The sequence below is a fragment of the Rhinatrema bivittatum genome, chromosome 17 (assembly GCF_901001135.1).
Source record: "Rhinatrema bivittatum chromosome 17, aRhiBiv1.1, whole genome shotgun sequence".
Classification (NCBI taxonomy): Eukaryota; Metazoa; Chordata; class Amphibia; order Gymnophiona; family Rhinatrematidae; genus Rhinatrema; species Rhinatrema bivittatum.
Window position 1 is genome coordinate 8,014,840 of NC_042631.1, and position 27,080 is coordinate 8,041,919.

Consider the following 27,080-nt stretch of genomic DNA (forward strand, 5'->3'; position numbering starts at 1 on the left):
GCAAAGACCTTGTGTATTTCAGCTGACAAAAAACACTGTGCAGATGTGCAGCAATGCCGGGAGTGCGAGCAGGGCCAGAGCAAGGGTATTAGGCGCCCTAGGCGAACCTTCTGCCTTGCACCAGTCTTCCTCCCCCCTGCCCCAGACCAGGCCCCGGCTCCGGCCCCGACCTCATTCACTCAGACAGGCCCCGTCTCTTACACACACTTAGGTTCCTTGTCTCATTCACGCTCGCACCCTTACATATGCTCCTTTCCTCTCTCTCACTAACACCATTGCTCTCTCATACACACACAATCCCTCTCTCACACACACACACAAATAGAGGCTCTTACACACACTTAGGTTCCTTGTCTCATTCACACACGCACCCTTACACAGGCTCCCTCCCTCTCTCTCACTAACACCATTGCTCTCTCATACACACACAATCCCTCTCTCACACACACACACACACACACACACACATAGAGGCTCTTACACACACTTAGGTTCCTTGTCTCATTCACGCACGCACCCTTACACAGGCTCCCTCCCTCTCTCTCACTAACACCATTGCTCTCTCATACACACACACAATCCCTCTCTCACACACACACACACACACACACACACACACAGGCGCTGTTCGTGGCCCGCCGAGTCTCCTCTCCTCTCAGTCGTGAGTGGGATGGGATCTGCTGCCGCCCCCTAATGGCTGGCACCCTAGGCGACTGCCTAGTTCGCCTATTGGGATGCGCCGGCCCTGAGTGTAAGGTCTTTCCACTAATATGTACAGCTCCAGGCAGCAGGCCACACACATCTTTTCGGCATATGTGCCCATCCATCTACATATTTCCAGCTAACTACACTTCCTCCAGAATTGTCATTATTATTTCCTTTTTTTAACTTCTGGAAGTACTTTGCCATACAAATATGTGAGATTTGCACTCAGGAATTTTTTTTAAGCTCGAGGGGAAAAGAGTTGTGGAGCATTTACCCATGGAAAAGCACCAGGTGAAAATAAAACTGCATTTGATAACATTAGGAAGCGCAATAGATGCCCTCTGCCTCTGAGGCTGACCCCAGTAGGAGATCTTCTTAAAACATTTCATCCTTTTATTTATTTCGATTTTTGTATATTCCACTTTTCGCACTTTTTACGCACGGGTTACACCAATACTTGCATGGAGGCATTACATGAAATGCCCTCTTCCAGTCCTAAGATGCTATATCTAATGATAATCCTGCTGGGAATTGCGGTTGGAAAAGGATTTCGGGTTGATACAGAGCGCTGACTAAGCTTCAGTGAAGCAGGTATAGTGAGTAATCCACCATTTTATCCAGCGCCAACCTGAGTTCTTCTATCAATCCCTGCATATCCATGCGGGCCCTGTTCTGAACAGCTGAAAGGGGACTGTCCGAGCGAGCGTGCATCGCGTCGGGCCACTGTGTCGTGTGGCTGGTTGGTGACTGTGATCAGGCGGAACAAGCCCTGCTGGTCAGCAGCCCGTTAGCTGCATTACACAAATGAATGTGGCTGCCTGTCCCATGAGCGCACTTAATAAGTTAAGCCACTGTCAGAAAGCAAAGCGATGCCTCATTAAAATGAAATAAACCAGGAAAAGTGCTGGCACAACTTCACCTGCTTTTTTTCTGTCTTCCTGTCTCTCTCTCTCTCTCTTTCTTTTAAATGCACATTAATATATACCTGAAGATGATATACTGAGTGGCTAAAAGGCCACCCAGCCGCAATAAGCATCCTTTAATTAAACCATTATCTGGTCTAATTGCTACAGAGCTTCCATATGGCGAACATTCCTTTAAAACCAATACACTTACATTAGAGCAACCCACACGCGGGGGACAGGACGGGGGAGTGAGGAGAGGAATGTGGAATCCCTTAGGAAGTTCTGCAGTATTAAACTCTGAAAAATGAGAGTGCTGTGCTTATTCCCAAAAGTATAAGCAAATCTGTTGATTTGAATCACAGCTGATTAATTTTCAGTGCAGAGGCTGTCAGGTCTTGCACAGGCAGTCACAGTAATGCACGATCTAGAAACACTTGAAGGGAGACACCCAAATTCTGCAATGGGGCTGGCAGAGGGGAGACGAGTTACTATAAAGCTGACTCTAGATGTGTGAACCAGCTGCACATGGGAGTTTCAGGTTGTCTCCAGGTTACGTTTAAGGACATAGAGAAATCTCCGTCCATGCCCTGGTCCTCTGTACGCATCACTTGAGAGACTGTTCGTCATCTGGCAAAAAAGCATCCTGGTTATTGGGTTCTAATTTTGTCTGGTTGTCTTCCTCCATTCTGAGCCTTAGCTCAGGAGGAGCCTGGCTTGGCCTGCAGTATTCCTAGCAGAGGAGGTTGAAAGCCGAGAAGGTGGCAAGTACCTCCACTTGCCACTGTTGCGTGTTTTTCTCCTATGACTATGCCCAGTTTGCAGGACTTGAGGCACTGTGCTGCTGATCCTCCATTATAGAGAAGCACCTCCACCCAGAACACCGTACCCACCAAGTCATGCCTTCCACTTTGCAGTTTGTACCAGCACAATTCCTTGTATTGAATAGGGGTGTGCATAGCAAGAAAAAAAATTGTTTCATGTCGTTGTAAGATGTTTCTATCAAGTCATTTTTCTATGTATATCATTTCATTTATTGGTTTCATTTTAACATGCACCATATATGTATCTCGCATGCACTTTACATGTACAGTATGTATCATGCATGCACTTTACATGTACAGTATGTATCATGCATGCACTTTACATATACGGTATGTATCATGCATGCACTTTACATGTACAGTATGTATCATGCATGCACTTTACATATACGGTATGTATCATGCATGCACTTTCCTAGTAGCTCATGATAAAATGACATAATGCAAAATGAAAATATGTTAGAGCTTTGTGTCATTGTCCATTGGAAACATAAAAAACTATCACTGATGTTTTCTTGTCATTTTTAAAGTAACAATGCGTCCCGGAGGACAGCAAGAAAGCATGACTTGCCCAAGGTCGCTGAAGACGTTAGTGGCAGAGATGGAACATGAGACTCAGGACATCTTGTGAATCATAGTCCAGTCTTCTAACCCCTCCATATGTTGGAATTAAACGCACTGTGCACACAAATGCCAGGCATATACAGTACGTTATTGATAGAGCAGTGTTACGTATGCGCAGGGAACGCTCTAATTGTATGGAAGTTCAGGTTCTGGGCTACACGCTCTCTTGGTCCTTCCTCCTGTCTTTTAGCTTTTCTAGCTGTGCAGCTCGCACCGGAGTTGTTTAATATCTGCCGCTTCCACCTATAGTCTTATGTTTAATCCTCGGGGTACTGTAGTGTAGGGGTGCTCTCATAATGTTGGCATGGTCTATTAATGGGAGCTGTACAGAACTGTGGCACTGGATGACAACAGGAGTGCTCCTCTGTGCCTGGGCACGCCAGCAAGCTGCAAACAAATAACCATGTGAACGAAACCAAGAGCTGCTCAGTCTACACTGAGCACCAGTATTTGAACATTAGTCCCTGTCAACAGAAAGGCCCCCACAGCCCCATCAGGTCAGGGCAAAGGTTCCAATCCATTAAAGAAAAATAGCTTGCCAACATTTATCTTTGCTGCGCACAAAGCATTGCTTTCTTGCCTTTCTGCAAATTGAGCCGTGCTGATGCATTGGCATCTCAATCATCATTCAGCTCCCCCCCCCCCCCCCCCCCCCCGAGGTGAAGGAGGGGCACGGACGGTGGGGGAGCTAAGGACTTGCTAAGGTAAGGGATTTCTTCTGGCCCTGCTGTCAGACCTTGGCAGGTTGCTGTGAAGGAGGGGCGATGGGCCAGACCCACAAAGAGGAAGGTTCTTAGTGCATGTGCTGCATTGTGAACCGAGTTGAGCTTATGAAAGTGTGTGTGCGCGCGCGTGTGCTTGCATGTGCGTGTGTGTGCGTGAGGGGGTGTCCGTGAGGGGGTGTGTGTGCATGCGTGTGCGCGTATGTGTGTGTGTGTGTGTGTGTGTGTGCACTGGTTGTTCAGAAGCCCTCTTGTCCCTGTTGTGAGCTGGAATGTACAATGCACAGATACTGGACTATAACTGATGACTTTTACAAAGTGTGAACCTCCTGCAGGGTGTTCTCGCAATAATAAACCCAGTGCAGGTAGAACAATGCACTGGGAGGAGCGGAGGGTGGGGAGTCAAGACATGAGTTGGTTTTCAGCTAAAATTATTAAGAATATAATAATGGTGTTGACCCTCTGCCTGGCTAACATGTTGTGAATATGTTGTACTCGGAAAGGCGCGTTACAAATGTGATTAGTCTTATTTTTCTTTATTTGTTTTTCTTGTATTCTTTGCAATATCCACAGTTTGGAAAACTAAACCAGCAAACTCAGTCAATACGGAGAAGGAGTGGTATCACATAAACTTCTCCAGCAAATTCAAGTACATTAGATTTACACCTCTGGCTTGAAAGGAGTCGGGTGGTGCTGTTTTAATGCAGACTTTTGTATCCGCTATCCCCCTCCCCCCACCATATCACTTTCAATTTTATTTCTTCAATTAAAAAAGTTTCCAGTAAAATAAAAAGGTACAGTTTTGGGATGGGCCTGTGCGGTGGTAAGAGATGGGTGCTCATCCCTCTAAGGAGTAAACGCAACCGTCTTTCCGCTCCGGAGCTCAGCCTGGGACAGATAAAACTGGACGGCCCACCACTCTTCAGTCCATCCATCTCTGCACACTGACACTTCCAGCAGTTCTGTGCACCCCTTCCCGCTTTATCAGCGTCTACTCTGCAGACATTGCACTTGGTAAATGCACACCTCAGCAGCCAGGCACAGGTCAGAGGTTACTGGGGATTACTTACGGTGACATGAGTTCACCCAAGAGTGATACCTCCACGGTTTTTATCGGACCTGTCCTAGGCTTCTGCTCATTTGTTTTGTGCCCGGCAGTCCCTGCCCTCGGGAGAGCCCCATATCAATAGCTAGGGTGGCATTCCTGAGACTTTTCATATTAGATTTATTGTAGGGTAAGAAACGAAGAGGGAACCTCCTATTAAATAACTCATTGGCAGTATAACCATTTTCTTAATATAGTTTTGCTTTCCATCCGTTTCCCATTAGAGTTATACTTAGACATGATACAATCTTAATCTGCCCAACCAAGGAGGCTGGAGAGCAGTCATCCTCGCGGACCCGAAACTGTTGAAAAGAGTGAGAAGCGGTGACAGAGTTGGGGGGAATGAGGATGGCATCCCCTGGTGGAGGTGATGGAGAATAGCAGCCCCTGGGGACTTCTTTTACCTTACTGGTTCATTTCTATTCAGCCTTTAATAGATTCCTAAAGGTTTCTGGGGAGCCCAGGATGGCCATCATCGCTAGACAAAGGATGGCACAGCAAAGCTGTACCTGGGGTGATACCTTACTCATTATGTATGATTGTGTAAGGTAAGACCTTTTCTCTCTGAGACTTGAGTTTAAATACAACAATAATAGGGAGATTTGTCAACCCGCGGTCTCTCTCCTCAGCCTTCTGTATGAGGTATCTGCGGTGTGCCTTCAGACCATGACTCCAGCAGACTGCATGTGATTCCTGTGGAAGCCCTCTCAGTCTGTAGCACTATCCTTTACCATGTGCAGAGTCCTCCTGGTACGTCATCCCTAAGAGGTTGTGTTTTTGAACCATGAGTAAGAAAATGATTGACCTTGGCATTCATCCCTAGGGCTGTCCTTTGCTGGCAATCATGTGCTGAGTTTCCTTTCGCTTATGAAAGGTCTACAGTGATGCAACGCGTAGCCCTAAGCGAGTATGGTAACCAGTGGTGCTGGTGCAAGGGTCTGCAGCCACCCTAGGTGGCAATAATGTAATGGCATCACGTGATTTCAATCTCTCTTTCTCTCTCTCTCTCTTTCTCACCCCACAAATTGCACACCATGAACCTCCTAAGCTCTGTTCTCATACCTCGACCTTTCCCAGCTCTATACCTCCACCCCCTCATTCCCTGCTTTAATAAATGCCACCCTCACATCTGACTATGGTGCCTGGTCCACTTCCAGTGCCCTGGGTGGCAACCTAGCCCATCTAATGCTCCCACCGATCCTGATGGTAACAATTCATTAATTGGGCACCAAAATGTCAAGTCACACGTCCACTGGTACCAAGTGAGTATTTCTTCGAAAAGCAAGCTGTTAGCCTTTATGTGTGGGGAAGGGTGAGAGTGTGGAGGTTAAACGTCACACGTGGGGTTGATTAGAGGTTCCACGAGGAGCCGTTTGCCTGAACACTGCTATGGAATAAAAGCAGACTCTTGTCTCGTAAAATCAAATGCATGCGATGGATATTTGTAAAAGCACTCGTAGTGCTAACAAAAGTGCCATGGACCTATTAACCCTTGACTTCCATTCACATTCTTAAAAGGAATTCAAGTAAACGAGTCACTGTTGGAAACTTTGAATTCAATAACTTAATTTGCACTCACAATGGGCAGCGAAAAAATTCCCTTTCCAGAAACACAAGTTGTGCAAACTGCAAATTATGCACCGAGCTGCCAAACGTTTAATGGGCTTGCGTTTGTGAAAGATTTTTTTCAGGTCTTGTGAAAAATAATTCTCTTGGAAATACATCAGTGCATTTATATGCTCTTTTTGTGACAGGACAGACTCTAGCCCAGTGCCCACACCTCTTCTCCTGCAGATTAGGCCTGCCTTTCCCCCTCATTCTGGCCCGAGTGTTATGCTTTAACATTTTAATATTGTGTGCTTTTGAAATGTATTTATGTATTTTTGTTTAAAAGTACTAATGTACAGAATTTTAAAATTGTATTATTAATGATTTTATGTTACCCTTATGGTACAGATGATTAAATGAAATTTATCTCTGTGGTAGTTGAAATGCGCTAAGACATCTGGGCTCACGGTGTTGCCAATTTAATAACGGATCCCCTAGGTTTCCGAGTTCCTCGTTAATAAGTCTTACTGTACATGTTGGTCCCATGCAAGGTATTATATATAATATTATGAAACCAATGCTTGTTTTACATTATATAAGCAAGAGACCAACATGGTTACAAGTCCCTTGCAGTTCCATCGGACTCTGACGTCATAAGGTCTTGTTTTGGTCTTAAGTTCTGCAACATCCAGAATTCATAATTCATCTTGCTTTCCTCTAGGCAGCCAGGTTGAGAAGAGTTTTAAAATCTTTTCCTGATGGAATTAGTGCGGTGTCACTGGTTCCCCGGATCAGGCCAGGGAAAGCTTCGGGGAGGGGGGGGGCATCTGCTTTTAACCGCCTACGAAAAGAAGGATAGGAGAAGCCGGACCCTCTGAACCCTTGAAAGCTCCTCAGTCACAGGAGCCCCTGTGCTGCCGTCCCATATTTTGATTACCCTCACCCCCTTTTGAGTGGCTCCTTGTCTTGGCAGGGTCTCCAGCGTTACTCAGGTAGAACTGTCGAGCATCCCAGGACTGGAAGTCACTGAGAAATAGCCACATAGGCATTGTGATGAGACTGGTTGCACAAATATTATTTATGAATTCTTCACTATCCTTGTATATGGGTAGCCGAGGTGCTAATGCTCAGCTCTTTGAACGGGTAACGTACAATGAAGACCTTACATTTACCTGTGTGAGATTTGACGTCGGAAATCCGAGGGCTGACGGATTTCACAACCCTGAAGAGTTTAAACCAGTCCTGGGTTTCTCTGCCTGGATCTTTCATGTCCATTGACTCCCACGGAAAAAACCACTTTTCTCAAACAAGCCATTGTGCAGTCCAAGGAAGGAGTTAAGACGGGAAGGAAATGGGCTTTTGCTGAAAATAGTAAACAATAGTTAAAAAGACGTTTTGAAAGATGAATGGATGCCTCAGGGGCAACAGCAATGAATGACAGAATGATAATTTAGTCCGGATTTGATTCTCGGAAACACTTAGAAGTTGCAGCACACAAAGCGCAAAGTGCCATGTTGTCATGATGGATTAGGTCACGGACATACAGTCCTTCTAGAAAACCCAGTGCCCAGGAGATATTCAGTATATTTCCTGCATTTGGCTTTTGCATTTATACAATCTCCAGTGGACAAAGGCCATCCAAAATGATGAGATGAGAGGGCCTCGAGACCTGTATTGATGCGGCCATCACCTCTCCTGCTTCAGTGCCTGTGAATAGTGCACAGGCAGGCTGCATGGAGCGCCGGGTGCTTTGTACATCCAGCTGCGCGTGCACAGTGTGGGGTGTCCTACAGCGCGCAAGCCCAGCACACCCACCAATGGCCTGCAGTTATTCTGTAGGGGAAGGGGGTGCTTTCTGCATCAGCACTGACACCTCTGCTGACCCATGCACGTGCTGCTGATTCTGAAACATCAAAATAAGTCAGATCGCAAATAATTAGGGTTCCTGCAAATCAGGCAGGAAAGCAAACATCCAGGCAACTGACCGAGTTTTGCTCTGATCTCTTTTTTTTTTTTTTTTTGTTTGCTTTAACTGTGTTATATTTTAAAGTATCTTGCACTTCAGGAAGGCAATAATCAAAGCCCTATGCATGGGTGAAATGCTGTTTTACCCCTTAAATAGGCTTCGTCATTACTGTCTACCTTCCAAGCACAGTGACCAAAGGCAATCCCTGAGTAAGCTTTGGTCAGGGAAGGCAACTTACATAAGCAGCCACGCAAAAAGCAGGTGCAGATATGTGTACCAGGACTTGTTATGTTTAATGGACTGAGTACTACCTGAAGTTAAGGTGCGCTGCATTATTTTTTTTTTGAGTCCTGAAGTTAAGGTGCGCTGCACTAGTTGTTTGAGTTTGCTTTCCACTGCAAATAAACTTCACTTAAGGAACAGCCAGAGTCAGCCTCCTTTTTCCTCTGGCTGTTTCCAAGTGGCTACTGCTCGAGTTACCACACGTGTCATCTACAAATAAGTTCCAGAAATATTGTCACAGTAACTATCTGATGAATAATATGATTTTTGCAGATAGACTGCCAATAAAACAAAAATCCTAAGAAATTCCTACATTTATCAATTAAAAGATATTCATACTACATTGGTTGAAACTAATTGCTGGGCTGGGCTAAACTGGAGTTTCCTCCCCTTACTACTCACTGTAGGAAAAACATTCAAATTCTGGTGTCATTTTAGTAACAATGACACAAAGTCCCTCCATTGCCAGGTGCTTTCTGTAACACAAAACCCTGTAAAACGTCAATCAGAAGCTATAGAGCAAACTTGCCATACCAGAACAGCACAATCTCCCAGAGCTGAAACTGTGTGTGAAAATATTTCACCTGGCCCTAAAACACCAATACACCTTCTAGTGGGAAAATAGAACAAGCTGGACTGATACTGATCCCTAGGCAGAACCTAGGTGCTAGCAGAATATCTGACCTCTGTCACGCTTATAGAACACAGAGCCTCGCCAAGAACACAAGATCACGAGTTGGAAACGGAAAACTGAATTCTTCTTTGATCTGCTCTCCACTCCAGCTTCACCCCTTATTTATTTATTTATTAAAGGCTTTTATATACCGACTTTCTTGATACAAATCAAATCAACTCTGTTTACATTGAACTAAGCAGAAAATCAATTAACCAATCAACAAGAGAAAAGGAGCATAAAAGTTACATTATAACAAGGAAGCCTTAACTTGGAGTAAGAAATAAAGAGGGGGAGAACGAAATAAATAGATAAATACTATATACAAAAGAGGGGGGCAAGGAGCCAACCTCTTTAATAGATACTATGCATGAAAATATGAATAAATTTGTTTACATAAGTGGGTGATGGAACAATTCTTGATCAGTCAATGGGGTCTGTGGTGGGGAAGGCTTGGCTGAACAGCCATGTCTTTAGTTTCTTTTTAAAAGTTATTAGACAGGTCTCCAGTCTGAGGTCCGGAGGCATGGCCTTCCCCTCCACCCCATTCCTGTTCCCTGCAGATGGGGTGGGGGGAGCAAGAGAAGAGGAAGTGCTGAATTAGGGAGCAGATGGCTCTTCAGCCTCTCCTCATAAGTCTTCCAATGAAGACCCCCACACCATTTCATCATCCATTTCTGGTCTGGCTCCATCCTGTCTCTATCCTTTTTGAGATACGGTCTCCAGAACTGAACACAGTACTCCAGGTGAGGCCTCACCAAGGACCTGTACAAGAGCATTATCTCTTCGTTGTTCTTACTGGTTGGCTTTAAAAAAAAAAAAAAAAAAAAAAAGAAGGTATCCAGTCCATTCTATATCAGTATTAGTATCCAGTCACTCAGTATAAGTCACTTATGAGTCATTACTATGTGGATGTTTTGTCTGTTTCATGTTTTTTTTATTGAAAATATACGTGTGGATGTTAAATGTTTCCATTGGGATTCTGCTAACAATACGCAACTTGTGTAAACTACCTTAAATCAGACTATTAGAGACTTTACATGTGACTTGTTGCATCAGATCTTAAATTCAATAAATTCACTTTTGCTATGCTTAAGAAGCACAGTATGAGCTACTATTCCAGCCATTGGTTCATTTTCAGTCTATGCAAGAGCAAAGTGCAAATCTCAGCAGGGTATAGGTAGGTTATGTAACTTCAAATACAACCTCTCAAGCATAGTTACAAGTAATTATGCTTCCTCCCACCACCATTTTCAATGGATTTACATAAGTGGTAAATACAAGGTGAAGATTTCTCAAAACAATGCCAAATTGTCTTAGAACATCCAGATAGCAAATATCAGATGCAGATACGGTGAACTTGTACACTCAAGGGAAAAACTGAAAATTAAAAAAAGCTTCCAAAAACTCAGAAAGAGGAAAAAGGATTTCAGAGATTGAGTACATGTCTGTGCTGAAACTCAGACCAAAAAATTGAAGGGCTCATTAGGCAGTACCTGCATGGGAATTCCCACACATGCTCAGTAGAGCAAAAGTTCTACAAGCTTAGAGAGAAGGGTCTGGTTCCAAGACGGATGATGTTACCCACATGTCATGGCTAATTCAGCCCTGCTTGTTGACAGAAAAAGCCAAAATATCCGCAATTACCTTATGCACCGTTTGTTGGATATAGTCCAAAACTCTGGAACAACCCCAATCCTGTGTATGGTTTCCAGCTAAGCCATATCTCCAGCATTTCTGTGACAGGCTGCCTAGTCTATTTCTTTGTGGCATGCACCAAAATCTGCTGTCCTCTCGATAAAGCTATCATGTTGAACACTGGTGCTTTTTTGATGTTTATGGCATGAATAGCTGACAGTTGATAATGCTAATTCTACAGCAAAGCATAGATAGCTTATGAATCTGACAGTCATATGACCTAATTCAAGAACTTATTTCCAGAGAAATTCAAGTTCCAGCTCTCAAATTAGGCCAAACTACCAACTCCACAGAGAAATGCAGTGTGATGTAAAAAAAAAACCCTACATAGCTAATTGCAGCTAAAAGCAGATCACACTTCCACAGTAGCATCAAATAAATGATTTGAGACTAATTTTCTGCTAACGTGTTCATAGCAACGCATCTCCAGGATGGGGTGTCAGGCCTTGCCTTACCTCTCCGGGTACTCCAGGAACTTGCATAAATTGCTGGGCCTCCAGGGAAACACCAGAAAGTGCTGGCCCATGGGAGGAGGAGGAGGCAGCAGCAGCAGCAGCAGAAAAGCAGAAGAACAAGTGGGAAGAGTGAGAATGCTGGGCTGGAGCAGAGGCAGCGGGTGGGCCAAGCTAATCAATGCCCTCTGTCTCTTCCCTTTCCACCCTTCTTCCTCTCTTTTACCCCCCTTCCTGCTCACCTTTCCCCTAATCCCTTCCCCTTATCTTGCTTAACTGGAGCTGGAAAAAAGGAACAACTCGCCCTCTCATTCCATTCAATCATTCATTCTCTCCCCTGCTTGCAATAGAGTTTAACGCGCTTTGGGAAGATCATACAGAAACGTATATAGCAAATTAAACGTGCGTTCCCATTCCCACACTTTGCTGCATCGGCCCCTTAGATTGGAAGCTCCTTGGGATTTGTAACTCCAATCATTTATAATTATCTTCCGCTCGCATAGCTTGCATACGACACTAACTTGAGCTTTCTAGTTACGGTTTCATCTGGGACCCACGCAGCTCCTAGAGGTCTGCATCACTTTAATGCAACTTTTTAAACAATTCTAGTCTATTGCTGCTGTCTAATATTTATTTATTTTATTTATTTGATCAATCTTATTAACCGCTATTTCCAATTTGTTCAATGCAATTTACAATTATCATTCATAGGTGGACACTTTCAAGCTCTTAATAATTTTTAACATCTCTTAACCACACCACCATAATCTGAAAAAAAAGAACAGAACTTTAAACCATTGAAAAGTTTCTTTTTATTATTTTGTTCATTCTTAGGTTGCAGCTTCTTCTGTTTCCAGACATGGGCGATGCGTTCCTATTTGAATCTCCTGACAGACACACTGGCGAAATTTCCCCTTTCCACTTCTCCACTGCTGTAAATTCAATCCATCTGTTCAGAAACGTTGTTTGATTGGGTTAATGCTGAGAAAAGCAAACGGACTTCGCCTGTACCCAGGCTGCTGCAATGGGCAGGGTGAAGCCATCATATGGGCCTTTAGGAGATGTGGAAAAACTCATGCACAGGCGTTACCCTTTGCAGCAGAGTCAAATATAGCCCCGATGTCACCTTCACAGCATGAGAAACGCTAGTTAACCGTTTACAAGCACCATGGGGGCCGATGCAGTAAAACGCACGCTGAAAACAAGTGCTGTCGTAGCCTGCGCGCAGCCCAATGCAATCGTTAAATGAGAGGCAGCGTTAAAACGGAGAATTGTGCGTCCATAGAACTTGACATTGCAACGGGCGCTAACGAGTGCCTCCTAGTCCTTCTATTATCTGAGAGAGAGTAAATAACCGATTCACATTTACCCGTTCTAGACCTCTCATGATCTTAAAGACCTCTATCATATCCCCCCTCCGCCGTCTCTTTTCCAAGCTGAACAGCCCTAACTTCTTTATACTTTCCTCATAGGGGAGCTGTTCCATGCCCCTTATCATTTTGGTCGCCCTTCTCTGTACCTTCTCCAGTGCAACTCCAGTGCCCCTGGCTGTACAATGCTAATGTGTACAAAGACCACTACCTACTACTCTAAACCTTTTTAAAAGGTGTGTGGGATGCATTTCATAACATACAGGTACGTCATCCATCGCTCAGAGAAATTGGCGTTTGGGAGCATGGTAACACTGTAATTAAATCTCCGTCCATTTAAAATGTCCTGGACACCTATGGTTGACCTTATATGTAAGAATCTGCCTTCTTTTGTTTTTCAGGGGTGCTCTCTCTCCCCGCCTACTTTAGCCCTTACAAGGATGGTTCTGTAAGTAAAGATGACCGAGCCGATGCCTATGCACAGCTGGAGCTGCGAACCCTGGAGCAATCTCTGCTTGCAACCTGCGTGGGCAGCATCTCGGAGCTCAGTGAGTCTTCACACCTGGTGATGGGCAGAGGGCAGAGTAGGTGGGGACTGGCTCTGAGAGCCACTATCATGGGTGTATAATGTCTGGGTAGTGTGCATGTAAGTCAGTTAAGAGGCTGATATTAAAAATAAAATCTGAGCGCCCATATTTAGGCTCCTAAGTAAGTGCCTAAGTCTGGCATTTATTTTCAACCAATCTTAGGAGCCTAACAGGTGAATTTTTTCAAAGGAGTGAAATGCAACTAGTATCTTAGCAATTTTCAAAAGCCGTTTCCTCCAGTAAAGTGCCCTTATGCGGGTAAATCCTATGGACAATTCAATGGCATTTATTGTAGCATTTTTCAGAAGATCACTTACACGAGTAAAGTGCATTTTCACGTGTAAATGTTTTTGAAAACCAGGCCCTAAGTTTTCATTTGGAAAGTCACATAAATTTAGGGACCTAAAAGTTAGGTTTAGGCTCCTAAGTTAGGTGCCAAGTTCTGAAAATCAGTGCTAAGCTCCTAACTTTGTTTCCCCACCATCTGTCACCGTAGCCCCCACTTTTAAGATCCCTAAACGTAGGGTCCTAATGAAACTAGAAGCCTACTTTTAGCTTTGCAGCCCTAGCACATTTTCAGAAGGGCCTAACACCAAAGGTTAAGAGCCTAAACCCTTTGAAAAGTGCAATTTTTGTCTGAGCCTTGGATTACCCGGTGCCTGAAAGATCCTCTCTGCAGTGTGCGGTGGAAGGGCGCATCCAGACCCCACCACTTCCTCGTCTGCGGTTTCGGTTTCTTTTTACCCTAAATAATTTCTATTTTAGGGATGATCCTAGGGGATGCAATGCCCGAACAAGGCGATTTCTACCTCCCCAACCTATCTTTGTACTCAGTTCACATGCCCACGATCACAGCATCTTTCAAGAGGTCAAATCTGACAGGATTTCTAACACTCATGGAAAAAGAAGATTTGACTTAATTCAGATTCTCTTTTCTTTTTCTTTTTTTACATATAAAATGTCTTCCTAATATACATTTGATGAAGAGATGTCATTCACTTAGTCCCTGCCAAACCAGTCTGGTAATATTCCTTTTATCAAGAGTCAAGGCTAAGTTGTGCTGGGTGCATCGTTTCTGGACTTCGTTCAAAACAGAGTAGCAGAATGGTCTCGTGACGAGCCAAAGTGTTTACTTGCCCGGACATGATCCGCTGCAGTCAGGAAACGCTGCTGGCCCTTCTGGTTATCCCAGGGCTGTGGTGGCAGAGCAGCTGCACTTCTGTGGGCGTCGAGCTGGAACAAGAATTCGGGAACTGAGGCACGTGCAGGGCTGGCTCGGCCATTCCCCTGACAGATCTCTGAATGGAAAGGCTTGGAAAGCAGAGAGGTCTAGCTGGGGTTTTTGGCTGCGAGCTCTTCTAAATGCCTTGGTCTTTTGGGTTGAATGCAGCCATCGGATGGGATGTCAGAGTTAAAGTCCGTTAGATTCAGTGAGCTCCTCTCGAAAAGCTGGGGAGGATCTTGTGTTACAATTGCCACAAAGCCTTTTGAAGCAGAGTGTTATGCTGTGTGGAAAGCAGGTTGTGTAATGATCCGGAAGGTTATTTGAACCATTGTTGTACAGACAATGATAAAGGAACTTTTGGTTTAGATCACAAGCCCCAGAACAGGGTCTTGTCTGTCGGGGAGAGGCACAAAACCCTTCTGGAAGGGTTTGTTAAATGTAGGTAGCGTCACAGAGAGGTTACATAGCACCGTGTCAGCGCTTTCACAGTGAGCGAACAAAGAAAGCTTTCTATGCATTTATCTCATGAAAGGGAAAAGAGGCAGAACCAGGACTTGACAAAGTACTTGGGGCTCAATCCCCAACGCCCCATCACCTCCCGAGAGAGAGCTGGCTGGCACAGAGCTGAGAAATGCCAGCGTTCCCTTTGTAACTTGCTTTCATTCATTTGCTTTTAATACACCTTTGTTTATCGTAGGACATAGGAGGGAGTTTGTAACTCAGCCCAGAGTGAAGGAAGCTCCTAAAACAGGCACCTACTGAGTCTTGGGAAACTCCGACTGCCAAAGAAAAGGAGGAAAATCACAATAATTGGAATTGTAAATGTGTCCCTGTAATGACACGGGCCTGGCAGCTAGAGGGGCTGGAAGGCTCTTTGCCAAGTGCAAAATATTTGGGTTTTTGGATTAGGGAGTGCTAGAGCCTCAGCACTTCCCATTGCTGCAGGGCTCAGGTCCGATGAAGCCTGCTGTGCAGCTCACACGGGAGTTTTCAGGGATGGGAGGTGGGGAAGAGGGAGCCCGCAGGGGTCAGTGCCAGGGAACCTTACTCGTGGCAAGCGGGAGTAGGATTGTCAGGTCTTTAAAAACAGGCTCCAGGTTAGCCCTGACTTTATCAACGTCTACTTCCGATTCCTCCATGAGCTTTATTCAAAAAGATCTTATTCACATTTTGCAGTGATGGGAAGATTCATCATTGGCTTAAGGCCTACGTCTGTTTTAGGAGTGGAATGAAAATGTGAAACCAGGAGTGGCTCAGCTGGTGACGGCTTGAACCCATCTGGCAGACCAGTGATTTCCCAAGCTGGTCCGGGAGCCTCCCCCTGAAGATCTGGTTTCCAGGATCTGCAGAATGAATATACATGAGCTGTGTTTATATATAGATCTTATGCTGGGTGAGGCTTGAGAACAGGGGTGTGAACCAAGGTGCGGAGAGTCTGACCAGGCCGGACCGCGAGAAGCATAGACTGCTGCAGATGATAGCTTTCCGCTGCGAGGAAAGGAGCTCAGATTCAGTGTAATTCTGGAAGAAGCTTCCATACGAGGCCCGTGGACTTCACCCAGCAGTCATTACCAGCATCAGGAAGTTCAAGCTTCAGTTCTGGGGTGGAAGCCCTGTGCCCTTGACCACATACTGAGCTCCCATTTTCATTGTTGACAGCCAGATGTAATGAAAATTCACCGATGGCCGCAGGTCACGAGAGACAACGTGCAGCAGTCCTCCCTGGATAACTTTTAAGCTGTTTCCAGCTGGTGTTTGAGGTCTGGCTTTCGGTGTGCGAGGCAGTGCCACAGGAATGACGTTATAAATAAATCAATAGATAAAAGCTCTCGCACGCCATGGAGCGCAGGTTAATAAGCGGATCTGCAATCGGCTGGGTCAGCTCACCACACGCAGCACTGCTCCCATCGCTACGCATTTCTTTGGGTCCTGCTTTTTTTTTTTTCTAAGGATGCGCATTCATTTTATTTTGTTTCATGTCTTTGCCCGGGTAAGGTTTTTTTTTTTTTATGCGCATAAATTAGTATTTACTCTCATGAAATCAATTTTATGCACATAAATACAACTTTAAGTGTGTAAAGCGATAAACCAAAATGAATAAAAAAAGCAACCAAAAAAGGGAAAAAGATAACAAAAGGATTACAGATTATTTTCCATGCACATCCCTACTTTTTTTTTTCTGCCCAAGCGCTGAGCACAGGTCCTGGGGACAGGGCAGCCCTGGCCAGGTCCATGTGGCGGAAGCAGGCATCTTACGTGAGGACAAGCTTCAGTGGTCGCTCCCAGGGAGAGCCCAGCAGGTGTCAGGCGCTATTTAAAGCCCAGTTCCTTTCCTCGCATTGTCACTGCCGCCACCGTCCAAGCAAACACAATGGCGGGGGTCCTTTCCTGTGAGCGAGAGCGCGAGCCTCGCCAGGACAATGAAATCCAGAGCTGGAAGCCCGAGATCAGTCAGGGGTTACATGACAAGCGACCCCCCCCCCCCCCCTTCAATCCCTTGCTCTGAATCGGAGCTCCTGGCCTGGACAAACCCAACTGCTGTCACTTTGTAAGCAAAAACCTTTATTTCAAGCCATGAAGTTTGGATGGGGAGTGCACACTGCAGTCTGATCTCTACGGGCACCTTCCCAGCCAGACCCATCTTACCCCAGCATCTCAGAAGAGCACAGAATGAGCTTGCAGGAACCAGTACATTCTTCCAATGTGCTTCCACCTCAGCCGACCAGATCTGAGACAGCCAGCACTGGTGGGCAGGGGGTACCTTTAGTATTAAGGGGATGGGGGTTGGAAGAGCTCTGAACTGTGGGACAGGAATTCAGGGGCATTGCAAGAGGACGTAATTTAGGCCGGCTCGATGGGCCCTATCTCTTGCCATAAATCTCTGCCCACATTATTAGTTTCCTATAGTAGGGAGGGCCCGTGCTTCTGCAATACATTTTGCTAAGCTTTTTTTACCATATTTTGCAGAAGCTGAGACGTTACAGCGGGGCTTTGAGAAGTTTATACTATTCCATTTTTCATTCTCTCACGTGTCCCCCACCTGACCCTGCAAAGAAACCCACACAGCTGACCTGCTTCATGGTAGTAGCCACTCGTGCACTATAGAGGAAATGGGCCATGAAAGAGCATTTCTTAGGGAGAGAGATTTACCTGTGTCAGCGGCTCTTTACCTGGGAAAAGGATTTTTTTAAAAATTGCCCACCCTGTATTTTTACCCGCAGGGTAGGGTTAAGGCAGGAGAGCTAAGAGCACGCAGAGCTCTTCTTGTTCAGGACTGTGCTCATTATTTTGGCAGGATAAAGGAAGTGCAAATCTCTGCAGGCACGACTCTGCAGGAGAATACTCGCAGGCTTTTCTTTTGAAAATTGGTGCAAAGCCCACAGATAAAAATACTCACAAACTTGGAAGCAGGACATAGAGTTTTGAAAATTGCCCTCATAATATGCAAAGCTCACTGTGAGAGGATATCAGTGTATGATAATTAAGCGAGGATCGTGTTTGTGCAGTGTCTTTCATACATTCAAAAACACTTTCAATTCACGTCATGGTCATCATGGTGGACCAGCTAATCTTACGTTCTTCAAGAGTACAATTAGGATTTTGTGGTCAACAGTGCTGAATACTGCTGAGAGGTTGAGGAGTACCAGCAAAGCAGCTTCTCCACAGTGTCTTAGGTCAGCAGCCAGGCTTAGAACATAAGATATGCCATACTGGGTCAGACCAAGGGTCCATCAAGCCCAGCATCCTGTTTCCAACAGTGGCCAATCCAGGCTACAAGTACCTGGCAAGTACCCAAACATTAAATAAATCTCAATCTACTATTGCTTAATAATTAATAGTAGTTTATGGATTTTTCCTCTAGGACCTTATCCAAACCTTTTTTAAACTCAGTTACACTAACTGCCTTATCCACATCCTCTGGCAATGAATTCCAGAGCTTAACTATGCGTTGAGTGAAAAATAATTTTCATCGATTTGTTTTAAATGAGCTACTTGCTAACTTCATGGAGTGCCCTCTGCTCCTTCTATTATCTGAGAGAGTAAATAACTGATTAATATTAACTTGATCGAGTCCTTTCATGGTTTTGTAGACCTCTATCACATCCCCCCTCCAGTGCACTGCTCCACTTTAACAGATCAGGACAGCAGGCAGGAGAAAGGTGACTGTTCAAAGCTTAGGAAGAAGTGGGGGGAGAGTGTTACACTGGTAGCTCACGCTGGACATGATACATCTGCCATCAGCTATGGTTAGCTTGTGCATTAAGGCAGGATTAGAGTGTTACACCAGTTGTTTTAATGGGGCTGGCTTCATGCTAAGGAAATAAGGAAGGCATTTTAATGGAATGGAGAAATGAGTTTCAGAGGTCCTGAATGAAAACCCCTCTTCCTCTTTTGCTTCCCATATACAGGTGATCTGGTTTCACGGGCGATGCATCACATGCAGTGTTTAAACACGCTGCGTCCTGGCATGAGCCCCGTCCGACAGGCCAGGCAGCAGCAGCCAATCACGTGGTCTCCTGACGCCCTGCACACGCTGTACTACTTCCTGCGCTGTCCACAGATGGAGTCCATGGAGAACCCAAACCTGGATCCTCCAAGAATGGCTCTGAACAATGAGAGGTAGGAGCACGCAAATACTATCTTATATTGTTTCTTATGTTTTGGTGTTTTCTGGAACAAAAGATGTGCAGTTTTTACAGTGATTGTGTCCCCTGTTTTGGTGCAGCACAGCAGCAACCCCTGATTTACCTAATAGGAGTGGCATAGCACAAAGACTAATATATAATGTCAACCACAAAATCACCTCATAAGATAATATTTTCTTCTGTTCAAATCTTTCAAAATATAAAATTCAATATCCCAACTGAGTATCTTTTAGAAAAATATTTTTAAGACATTTTTTAGAGACAAAAACATTTTTTTGAAACAAAATTTTTTAGCTGGAGAGGAAAGTTTCATACGTATTTTTATCCCCAACTGGGTGATATCTCTTCCATATAATCATGAACAAACCTCTACCAGCCGAATATTTTTCTGTGAAATTTGACGTTTCTGTGCGTGGATTAAAAATCTGCCGTCTCAATCTATAGAATTGCAAAATACATCTTTTCAAGAAAGTCAAACTGTAACTGCACAATTGTTCTTTGAATTTCTACAAACAGCTCTCGCCGACTTATATATTTAAATTCATGCCGACTTATCTGTCCAGCACAAAGACTGACATCTCTTTAAGCCTGGCACGCAAACCTGAATCAAAGAGAGAGAAACGGACTGATATTCTGGGACTGCCAATTGAATTGCTATGACTTCTGCTCTGGGAATTTGGAAGAGAATACTTACCTCTCTAGTTTAGATGAAGCCAAGCTAATTTTATAGCCCTTAAGAGATTAGAACCAATGTAAAAAACTGAAAACTGTATTTCAAAGAGGGCGAGAATGTCTCGCTAGCGAAACTTCAGCAGACCTCAGCTCTGACGAGCGCTATCCTTTTGAAGAGAGGATCCATTAAATTTCCGCTTTTTGGCTTTCTGACGGTAAAGCTTCTTTTCCTTGGTTTTACTCTACTATAAGGCACACGGGACTCTCCATGTTCACCAAACCAGCAACACCCCTGTGTCTGCTGGCGCTCCAAGCTGACTGTAGCACAACTCAGTCTGGCGCCAGGCTGCTTTCCATTACTGGGAGGGCAGCATTCAAAATCTGTTAGGAAGGAGAGTTAGTGAGATAGAGACCCAGCTCAACGTGGCCCTGAAGTATCGGACAATGACGTGAAGAAGCCGGAAGAATGGCAACGGTTCTGGCCAGAAAGAAAGGAGTTTGTCTTGGAGAGAGAGGTGGTTGGGTTAGAGCTTCCTATAGCTGAAACGTTAATCAGATTGTACAGCTAGACGTGGCATGATTCTCTACTCATTGCAATGAGAGGGAAACAGACAATGATGAAGGCCATTACATTTGAAGTATAATATTTTGAAACCTAAAATCAGCATAAACATTGCTTCTCTGTTTCAGTGTGATCCCATTTTCAGAAAGACGTGATCATGAAGGAATTCCGTCTTCTTACATGCAAAGTAACGTCCGGGTGTATTTTATGGCAGAATGTAGTGCGGTGTGCATTCAGTGACCTCGACAGTAAAGTATATTAACAGGCCCATGCACTGAGATTAAATGAGGAGAGTTCTTTACCTCATCAAGCCCCAAGTTATCAATAAACGGCTGTGCAAGGTATCTCAGGGTCCCTGTCTCCATGTCCTCGGCAAATGCCATGCAATGTTGATGGGGGCTTAAGCAGAGACCTTTACGCTCAGTTCACACATAAACTTCACAGTGCATGTTTTGTAATGCAAAGCTTTCTGTATGCAGAACCCACTGGAGTAAAATCTTTCGTGCAGGACCCATGAATGCAAGCAGTCCAGATTCACACTTTTCCTTGCTGTAAAACTAGCGCTGCTCAGAATTCTGAAAGATGCTTCCATGGAGCTGAAATGTGGGTTGTTTTTTTTGGTAATGAGTCTTCCCACTTGGACCCGCTCTCAAACCTTCCACCCCCAGGACCCTCTCATCATGTGCGCTAGGAGTGATTGATTCTGGCTCCATGTCATGTACGTACCTGCTGACATGTTATCGGGTGGCCATCAGCTCATGGCAAGCTGTTCCGGAAACGTACATCTTGTTGACTTAAGCAGACAATTGTGGAAAAGCTATTAGCCCTTTGGAGGCAAACTGAGTGCAATCCATCACCAAGCTGAGTAACTGCTGGAAGAGCAGGAATGTGAGCACTCATCTCTTTCCTGTAAGGCAACTGAAAAACCATGTTGAGATTTCTGAGTTCCTCTGAATGTGTCAGGTTTGATTTAAGGATCTTTGAATGTGAAGCACAGGAAGCTTTCTGGATTTATTCCATCTTAATGAGCACACTTCCAGAATACTGATGTTTTATCTATTGCAACCACAAAGAATAGCAAGGGTGTGAGATTATTTGTTTATTTTTTTTATGTATTTATTAGGCTTTTATATACCGTTGTTTAGACTAGCCGTCCCAACGGTTTACAAACATTTCAAAAATATACAAATTCCAATAAAATATATCTAAACATAAAATGAAATGTAATCGTAAAACAAGATAATAAAAAACATTTAAAAAATAATACAAAATTCATAGTCATTATCTGAAATGTCCAGCACTTCTGGAACGGTGCAAGGGGTAGTATTCAAATTCATTAAACGTGAATATTTAATAGATCTTATTATGCATTGCCCCATGATTCTTGTGGTGCAAGTGAAATCTCCCTGGGTATCCATTAACTTATCCTGACACTGAAAAGTTTTACATTCATAGGGCCAGACACCCAGTGGGAGAAATCTTTCAATACATCTGCCCCTAGGTGTTTTTCACGTGGACACAAAAGGGAAGAAACGTTAGCACATTTGACCTTATCTTCTTTTATCAGAGTTTCTCAGCTTTTCATTTCCAGACACCATATAGGCATACCACACTATTATAAAATAACAACACTGGGCACAGTAACTCACACGATTACAATCTTCCGATTTAAGTCTGAGCAGAGAGAGGTTAAGTGATTAGCTGAGAAGCAGGAGTCATAAGAACCTAAGAACAGAAGACCTGCCATACTGGGTCAGAGCAAGGGTCCATCGAGCCCAGCATCCTGTTTCCAACAGTGGCCAATCTAAGTCACAAGTACCTGGCAAGTACCCAAACATTAAATAAATCACAAGCTACTATTGATTATTAATTAATAGCAATTTATGGATTTTTCCTCTAAGAACTTATGCAAACCTTTTTTAAACCCAATAACCCTACAGCTGAAACCACATCCTCTGGCAATGAATTCCAGAGCTTAACTATGGACTGAGTGAAAAATAATTTTCTTCAATTTGTTTTAAATGAGCTACTTGCTAACTTCATGGAGGTGCCCCCTGGTTCTTCTATTATCTGAGAGAGTAAATAACCAATTTACATTAACTTGTTCAAGTCCTTTCATGATTTTGTAGACTTCTATCATATCCCCCTCAGTCATCTCTTCTCCAAACTGAACAGCCCTAACTTATTTAGCCTTTCCTCATAGGGGAGCCATTCCATGCCCCTTATCATTTTGGTTGCCCTTCTCTGAACCTTCTCCATCACAACTACATCCTTTTTGAGATGCGGTGACCAGAATTGCACACAATATTCAAGGTGTGGTCTCGCCATGGAGCAATACAGAGGCATTATGACTTCCTCTGTTTTATTCACCATTCCCTTTCTAATAATTCCTAACATTGTTTGCTTTTTTGACTGCTGCAGCACACTGAACAGACGATTTCAATGTATTATCCATTATGATGCCTAGATCTCTTTCCTGGGTGGTAGCTCCTAAAATAGAACCTAACATTGCGTAACTACAGCAAGGGTTATTTTTCCCTATATGCATCACGTTGCATTTGTCCATGTTAAATTTCATCTGCCATTTGGAAGCCTAATCTTCCAGTCTCACAAGGTCCTGCTTGAGATTTAATTACTCTGCATAATTTTGTATCATCTGCAAATTTGATAACCTCACTTGTCGTACCTCTTTCCAGATCATTTATAAATATATTGAAAAGCACCGGTCCAAGTACAGATCCCTGAGTCTCTCCACTGTTTACCTTTTTCCTACTCTCTGTTTCCTGACTTTTAACCTTGCTGCTATGTACTGTGGATCTTTCTGTCTTCAGGATAGAGACCCACACTCACAGCTTTACTGCTCGGTGAAAACAACATCATCTGGCGATGCCATGAGCAGAGAAAGCAAAGATGGAATCACACAATCTGCTTTCGATGAGCAAGAGCTCGGGGTGGAGGAAAGCCAGTTTCATCTGGTAAAATGAGCAAACATGACCTGAAGGTCACGGAGCAGCCACACTGTCCAGTGGTCTCATGCCAACAACGTGACATCTCCAGGGCTACAGTAAAAGCAGAGAGGCTTCAAGCAATGGAAGGAAAAGTCATTTCACGATCCTACTGCTCAGGCCTGCATTTGTGCAGCAGGATGAGCGCTCTGAGTAAAAAGGAAACCATTTGCATAATAAATTAATCATGGAAAAAACAAATTCATCTTTTGCTTGCTAGCTGTGAGAGGCAGGGGATCGTGCTAGCAATTTGCAGTCAGCTACAGGTTCCTGGGATTAAATCTCCATCTGTTAGGGACAATATAGGAGGAGAATGAGCGTAATACATGAGAGCCTGGGATCCGGAAAGCTTCACATCTTCAGACTCTCTCATTCGCTGTTCCCTGGACTGCGTCTGAGAGAAGGAAAATCCGCCAGGGCCCGTCACAAAGCAGGAGAAGAAAGACAAAGGAAGGCTTATTCCTGTTGGCCGTGGATGGTGCGCACAATAGGTTTCCTTTCTTTAATTGTTGCTCCCGATTGAGCTTCATATTATTTCCGCACCGGCCTTCTGTTGGAGTAAATCACAGCGCCAGAAATTCCTTCTTTCCTGGGGAAGCACTTAGTCGGAGCTTAAACAATAATATTTGTGTCGGTGAGGGACGGCACAGGGCAGGGGGAGGAAGCGTTCAGGACCCAGTCAGAGGGGTTAGAGGAGTCAGCCCCCATACTCTGTGCTTTAGTGCAAAGTGCTGTACCAGCAGAAGCCCCCACGGCAGCTAAGCTCGGGGCGGAGCGGTTCCAAGCATCTTTTTGCTCGGGCAGTGTAAAAATTCAAGGAGCACATTTCCTCAGCACTCTGGGCTTTCTGACGCTGGCTTCACACACAAATCCGCAGAAAGCTTTGTGTGCATACGGATTTGGATTTAATTACCTTTCCAAACCTAAGCTGAGTTGCAGTCAGGTACAGCAGATATTTCCCTGCTCCAGAGGCAACAGAGGGCAAAATGGGAGAAATGGGATATGAACCAGTCAGCCACTCCTCTCCGCATGTTGGACACTGGGTAGCAGACACACAGAGGAGCCGGATTACTAGAATGGGGAGTTCTAGCGCCATTTGTCAAGGCTTCGGCCCTTGCCGCTATCCGTTCATGGCATCTCTCGTAAACATTCATAATTTAGTTACCTCAAAAATATTTAAATCTTTCTATCCACAAGAAAAGTAAATCTTTCATTAACTCACCTCATGCCTGCATTTGCATCCCTCTCCCCTCCCGCAGCAGCTTTCTAGCTACTCAACCACTCAGAATCATCAAAAAGGCAAGTTAGTCTTAATTTAAATGAACAAAAATAAACACTCAGAAAACCTCTGCCTTCACAGTTTGATGACTTTGGAAGTGGCGGGTGTCTGTCTTCTGTAAGACTGTAATATTTGATGGAACGTGAAACAGCGAATGAAATAAAGAATCCCAGGCACTGATGCCCAAATAGTGATACAAGTGAAGACCAGCGGGTGAGAGCCAAGCACCGACCCACGCCAGACTGCTTACAGCGGAGAATGCTGGACGGGCCGGCACACGGCGTTCCCGATTCACAAGAAAGCATTATAATAGCCACCAGCCCTGCTTCTTCTTGTCCCATCCGTAATGATCCAGAGCGGCTTGCTTATGAAATATAATTTCCATCCGAACCCACACTGAGCATTTCGTGACCGTCTACGTATTAACCAAAGGTCCCTTTGCATCCTCTCTTTCCTGTGATCCTGAGGCCAGCACAGGGCCGGTGCGTCCCATTAGGTGAACTAGGCGGTCGCCTAGGGGGCACCAAAGAGCGGCCATGTGGGGCCTACAAGCAGAGCCTATTCCGCTTACGGCAGACAGGGGGTAGAGACTTGGTGGCCATGCGTGGCGCCTACCCTGCTTGCGGCCCAGAGAAGCACAGAATCGGCGGGCTGTGAGCAGTGCCCATCCTGCTCGCGGCCGAGAAAAGCACAGAATCGGCAGGCTGTGAGCAGTGGCCATGCGTGGCGCCTACCCTGCTTGCGGCCGAGAAAAGCACCCGCTCGCAGGCCACGAAACGCATCTCAACAAAGGCAGAAGGTTCGCCTAGGCACCTAATACCCTTGCACCCGCCCTGGCCCGGCAATTACTAATGCTAAAGGATGCACTGGCGCGCGTACTTCATTTCCAGAGCAAAGCAGAAGTGTCACAATGTGACGCAGTGCGGTGGCAAGTTTAAAGCCTGGGTTCCTTCAATTTTTGATCTTTTCCAAAAGCTGGAAAAAGTGTTGTAATCCGGAAGACCCCCCCCCTCGCACGCATTAATGCAGAGGAGTTCTCTGAGACAGTCGGACTTCTGCGCAGGTGAGACAGCTGCTGTTTGAACCCAGATTTTGAAGAGGATCCAGAGCTGTGCTGGAACCTCACATCTGGCGAAAAGAGTCTCTCTGTGCTCTTATGAAAGCCTCTCTTGAAAGGGTCATGTCCGAGGACTCTGAGGCTGTATCCTATTGATACAATCCTTTGCACCCGACGCTTCTTGCGCTCAGTAACTAGAAACCATTTACAGGAGGAGACTGAACCCTCTGTAACTTTTCTGGGATGAAGGCCAAGAATCCTTGAATTTTGGGAAGTTGGCATAGCTGCAGTCAGTCACTAGAGTTAAATGCTTGGATTGAACACCAGTGGATGGCATTTCTTGAGGCCTAGGTCGTATATGGATTATTATTAAGATCGTAACCACATGAAAATTAAGTCTGCTATATATTTTTGTGCTGGCTATAAATTGGACATGTGCTGGACTGAATTTGGACTGGATGCTTAGGCAGTCAGTTCAAAATAAATCAATCTGCTGGGAAACAGCCAGCAATCGTGCTGACATTAAGTTCCCACACCAGAGGACCCTAAGGAGTAGAGTCTCTTGGGCAGAGCGTAAATGTATGTGATCATGTCAGGCCTTGAACCAGCCTGGGGAAAACATGGCCACATATATAAAAAGAGAGTAAGAAGGAAACCTTATGTGGCCTTTAATTAAGACAATTATGGGACTCCTCGGGGAAAATATCAGGCAGAGGAATGCACTGTTCATGCTTTGGTTTAATGAAGTTGCTTGTTCTCTCTTCCTACTTTGAATTCTGTAAATCCTCTGGTGGATGGGATGGACTCCCAGTTCTACACATGCATTCCAAGGCTGAAGGGAGCAAGATTTTATTGTCCTCGGGTTTTCACACGTATTCAGGGCTGGGGAAGCTTGTCCTATTTGCTAGAATACCAGAGCAGATAACCCAAATTGAACTGCAAGCCATTATTCAGTGTTAATTCAATGCACAGAGAACTGTCACTGCTAATTTACAGATAACGTGACGGTAAGTACTGGACCGCTTCCTTCTGCTCGCTCACTCCACTTACCAAGCTCTGACTTAGTGAAGGAGTGTAGTCGATTGGTTTTTGGGTTCTTTTTTTGGTATAAGCCGCCTGAATTTCCTCTTTATCGTCCAGACTTTGCTACCTAAACTAAAACATTTTTATCTGAAT

General features: G+C 44.7%; 1 protein-coding gene across 3 annotated transcripts in view; it reads left to right on the forward strand.

Moving 5' to 3' along the window:
- The window catches only part of ABTB2 (ankyrin repeat and BTB domain containing 2), a 98,581-nt gene that overhangs the window by 54,244 nt on the left and 17,257 nt on the right, over positions 1–27,080 (forward strand). For all 3 annotated transcript variants that reach the window (XM_029582071.1, XM_029582072.1, XM_029582070.1), the window contains 2 exons: positions 13,273–13,419; positions 19,093–19,303. In XM_029582071.1, the coding sequence (XP_029437931.1) occupies positions 13,273–13,419; positions 19,093–19,303 (358 nt within the window). The remainder of the gene's footprint in view (positions 1–13,272; positions 13,420–19,092; positions 19,304–27,080) is intronic.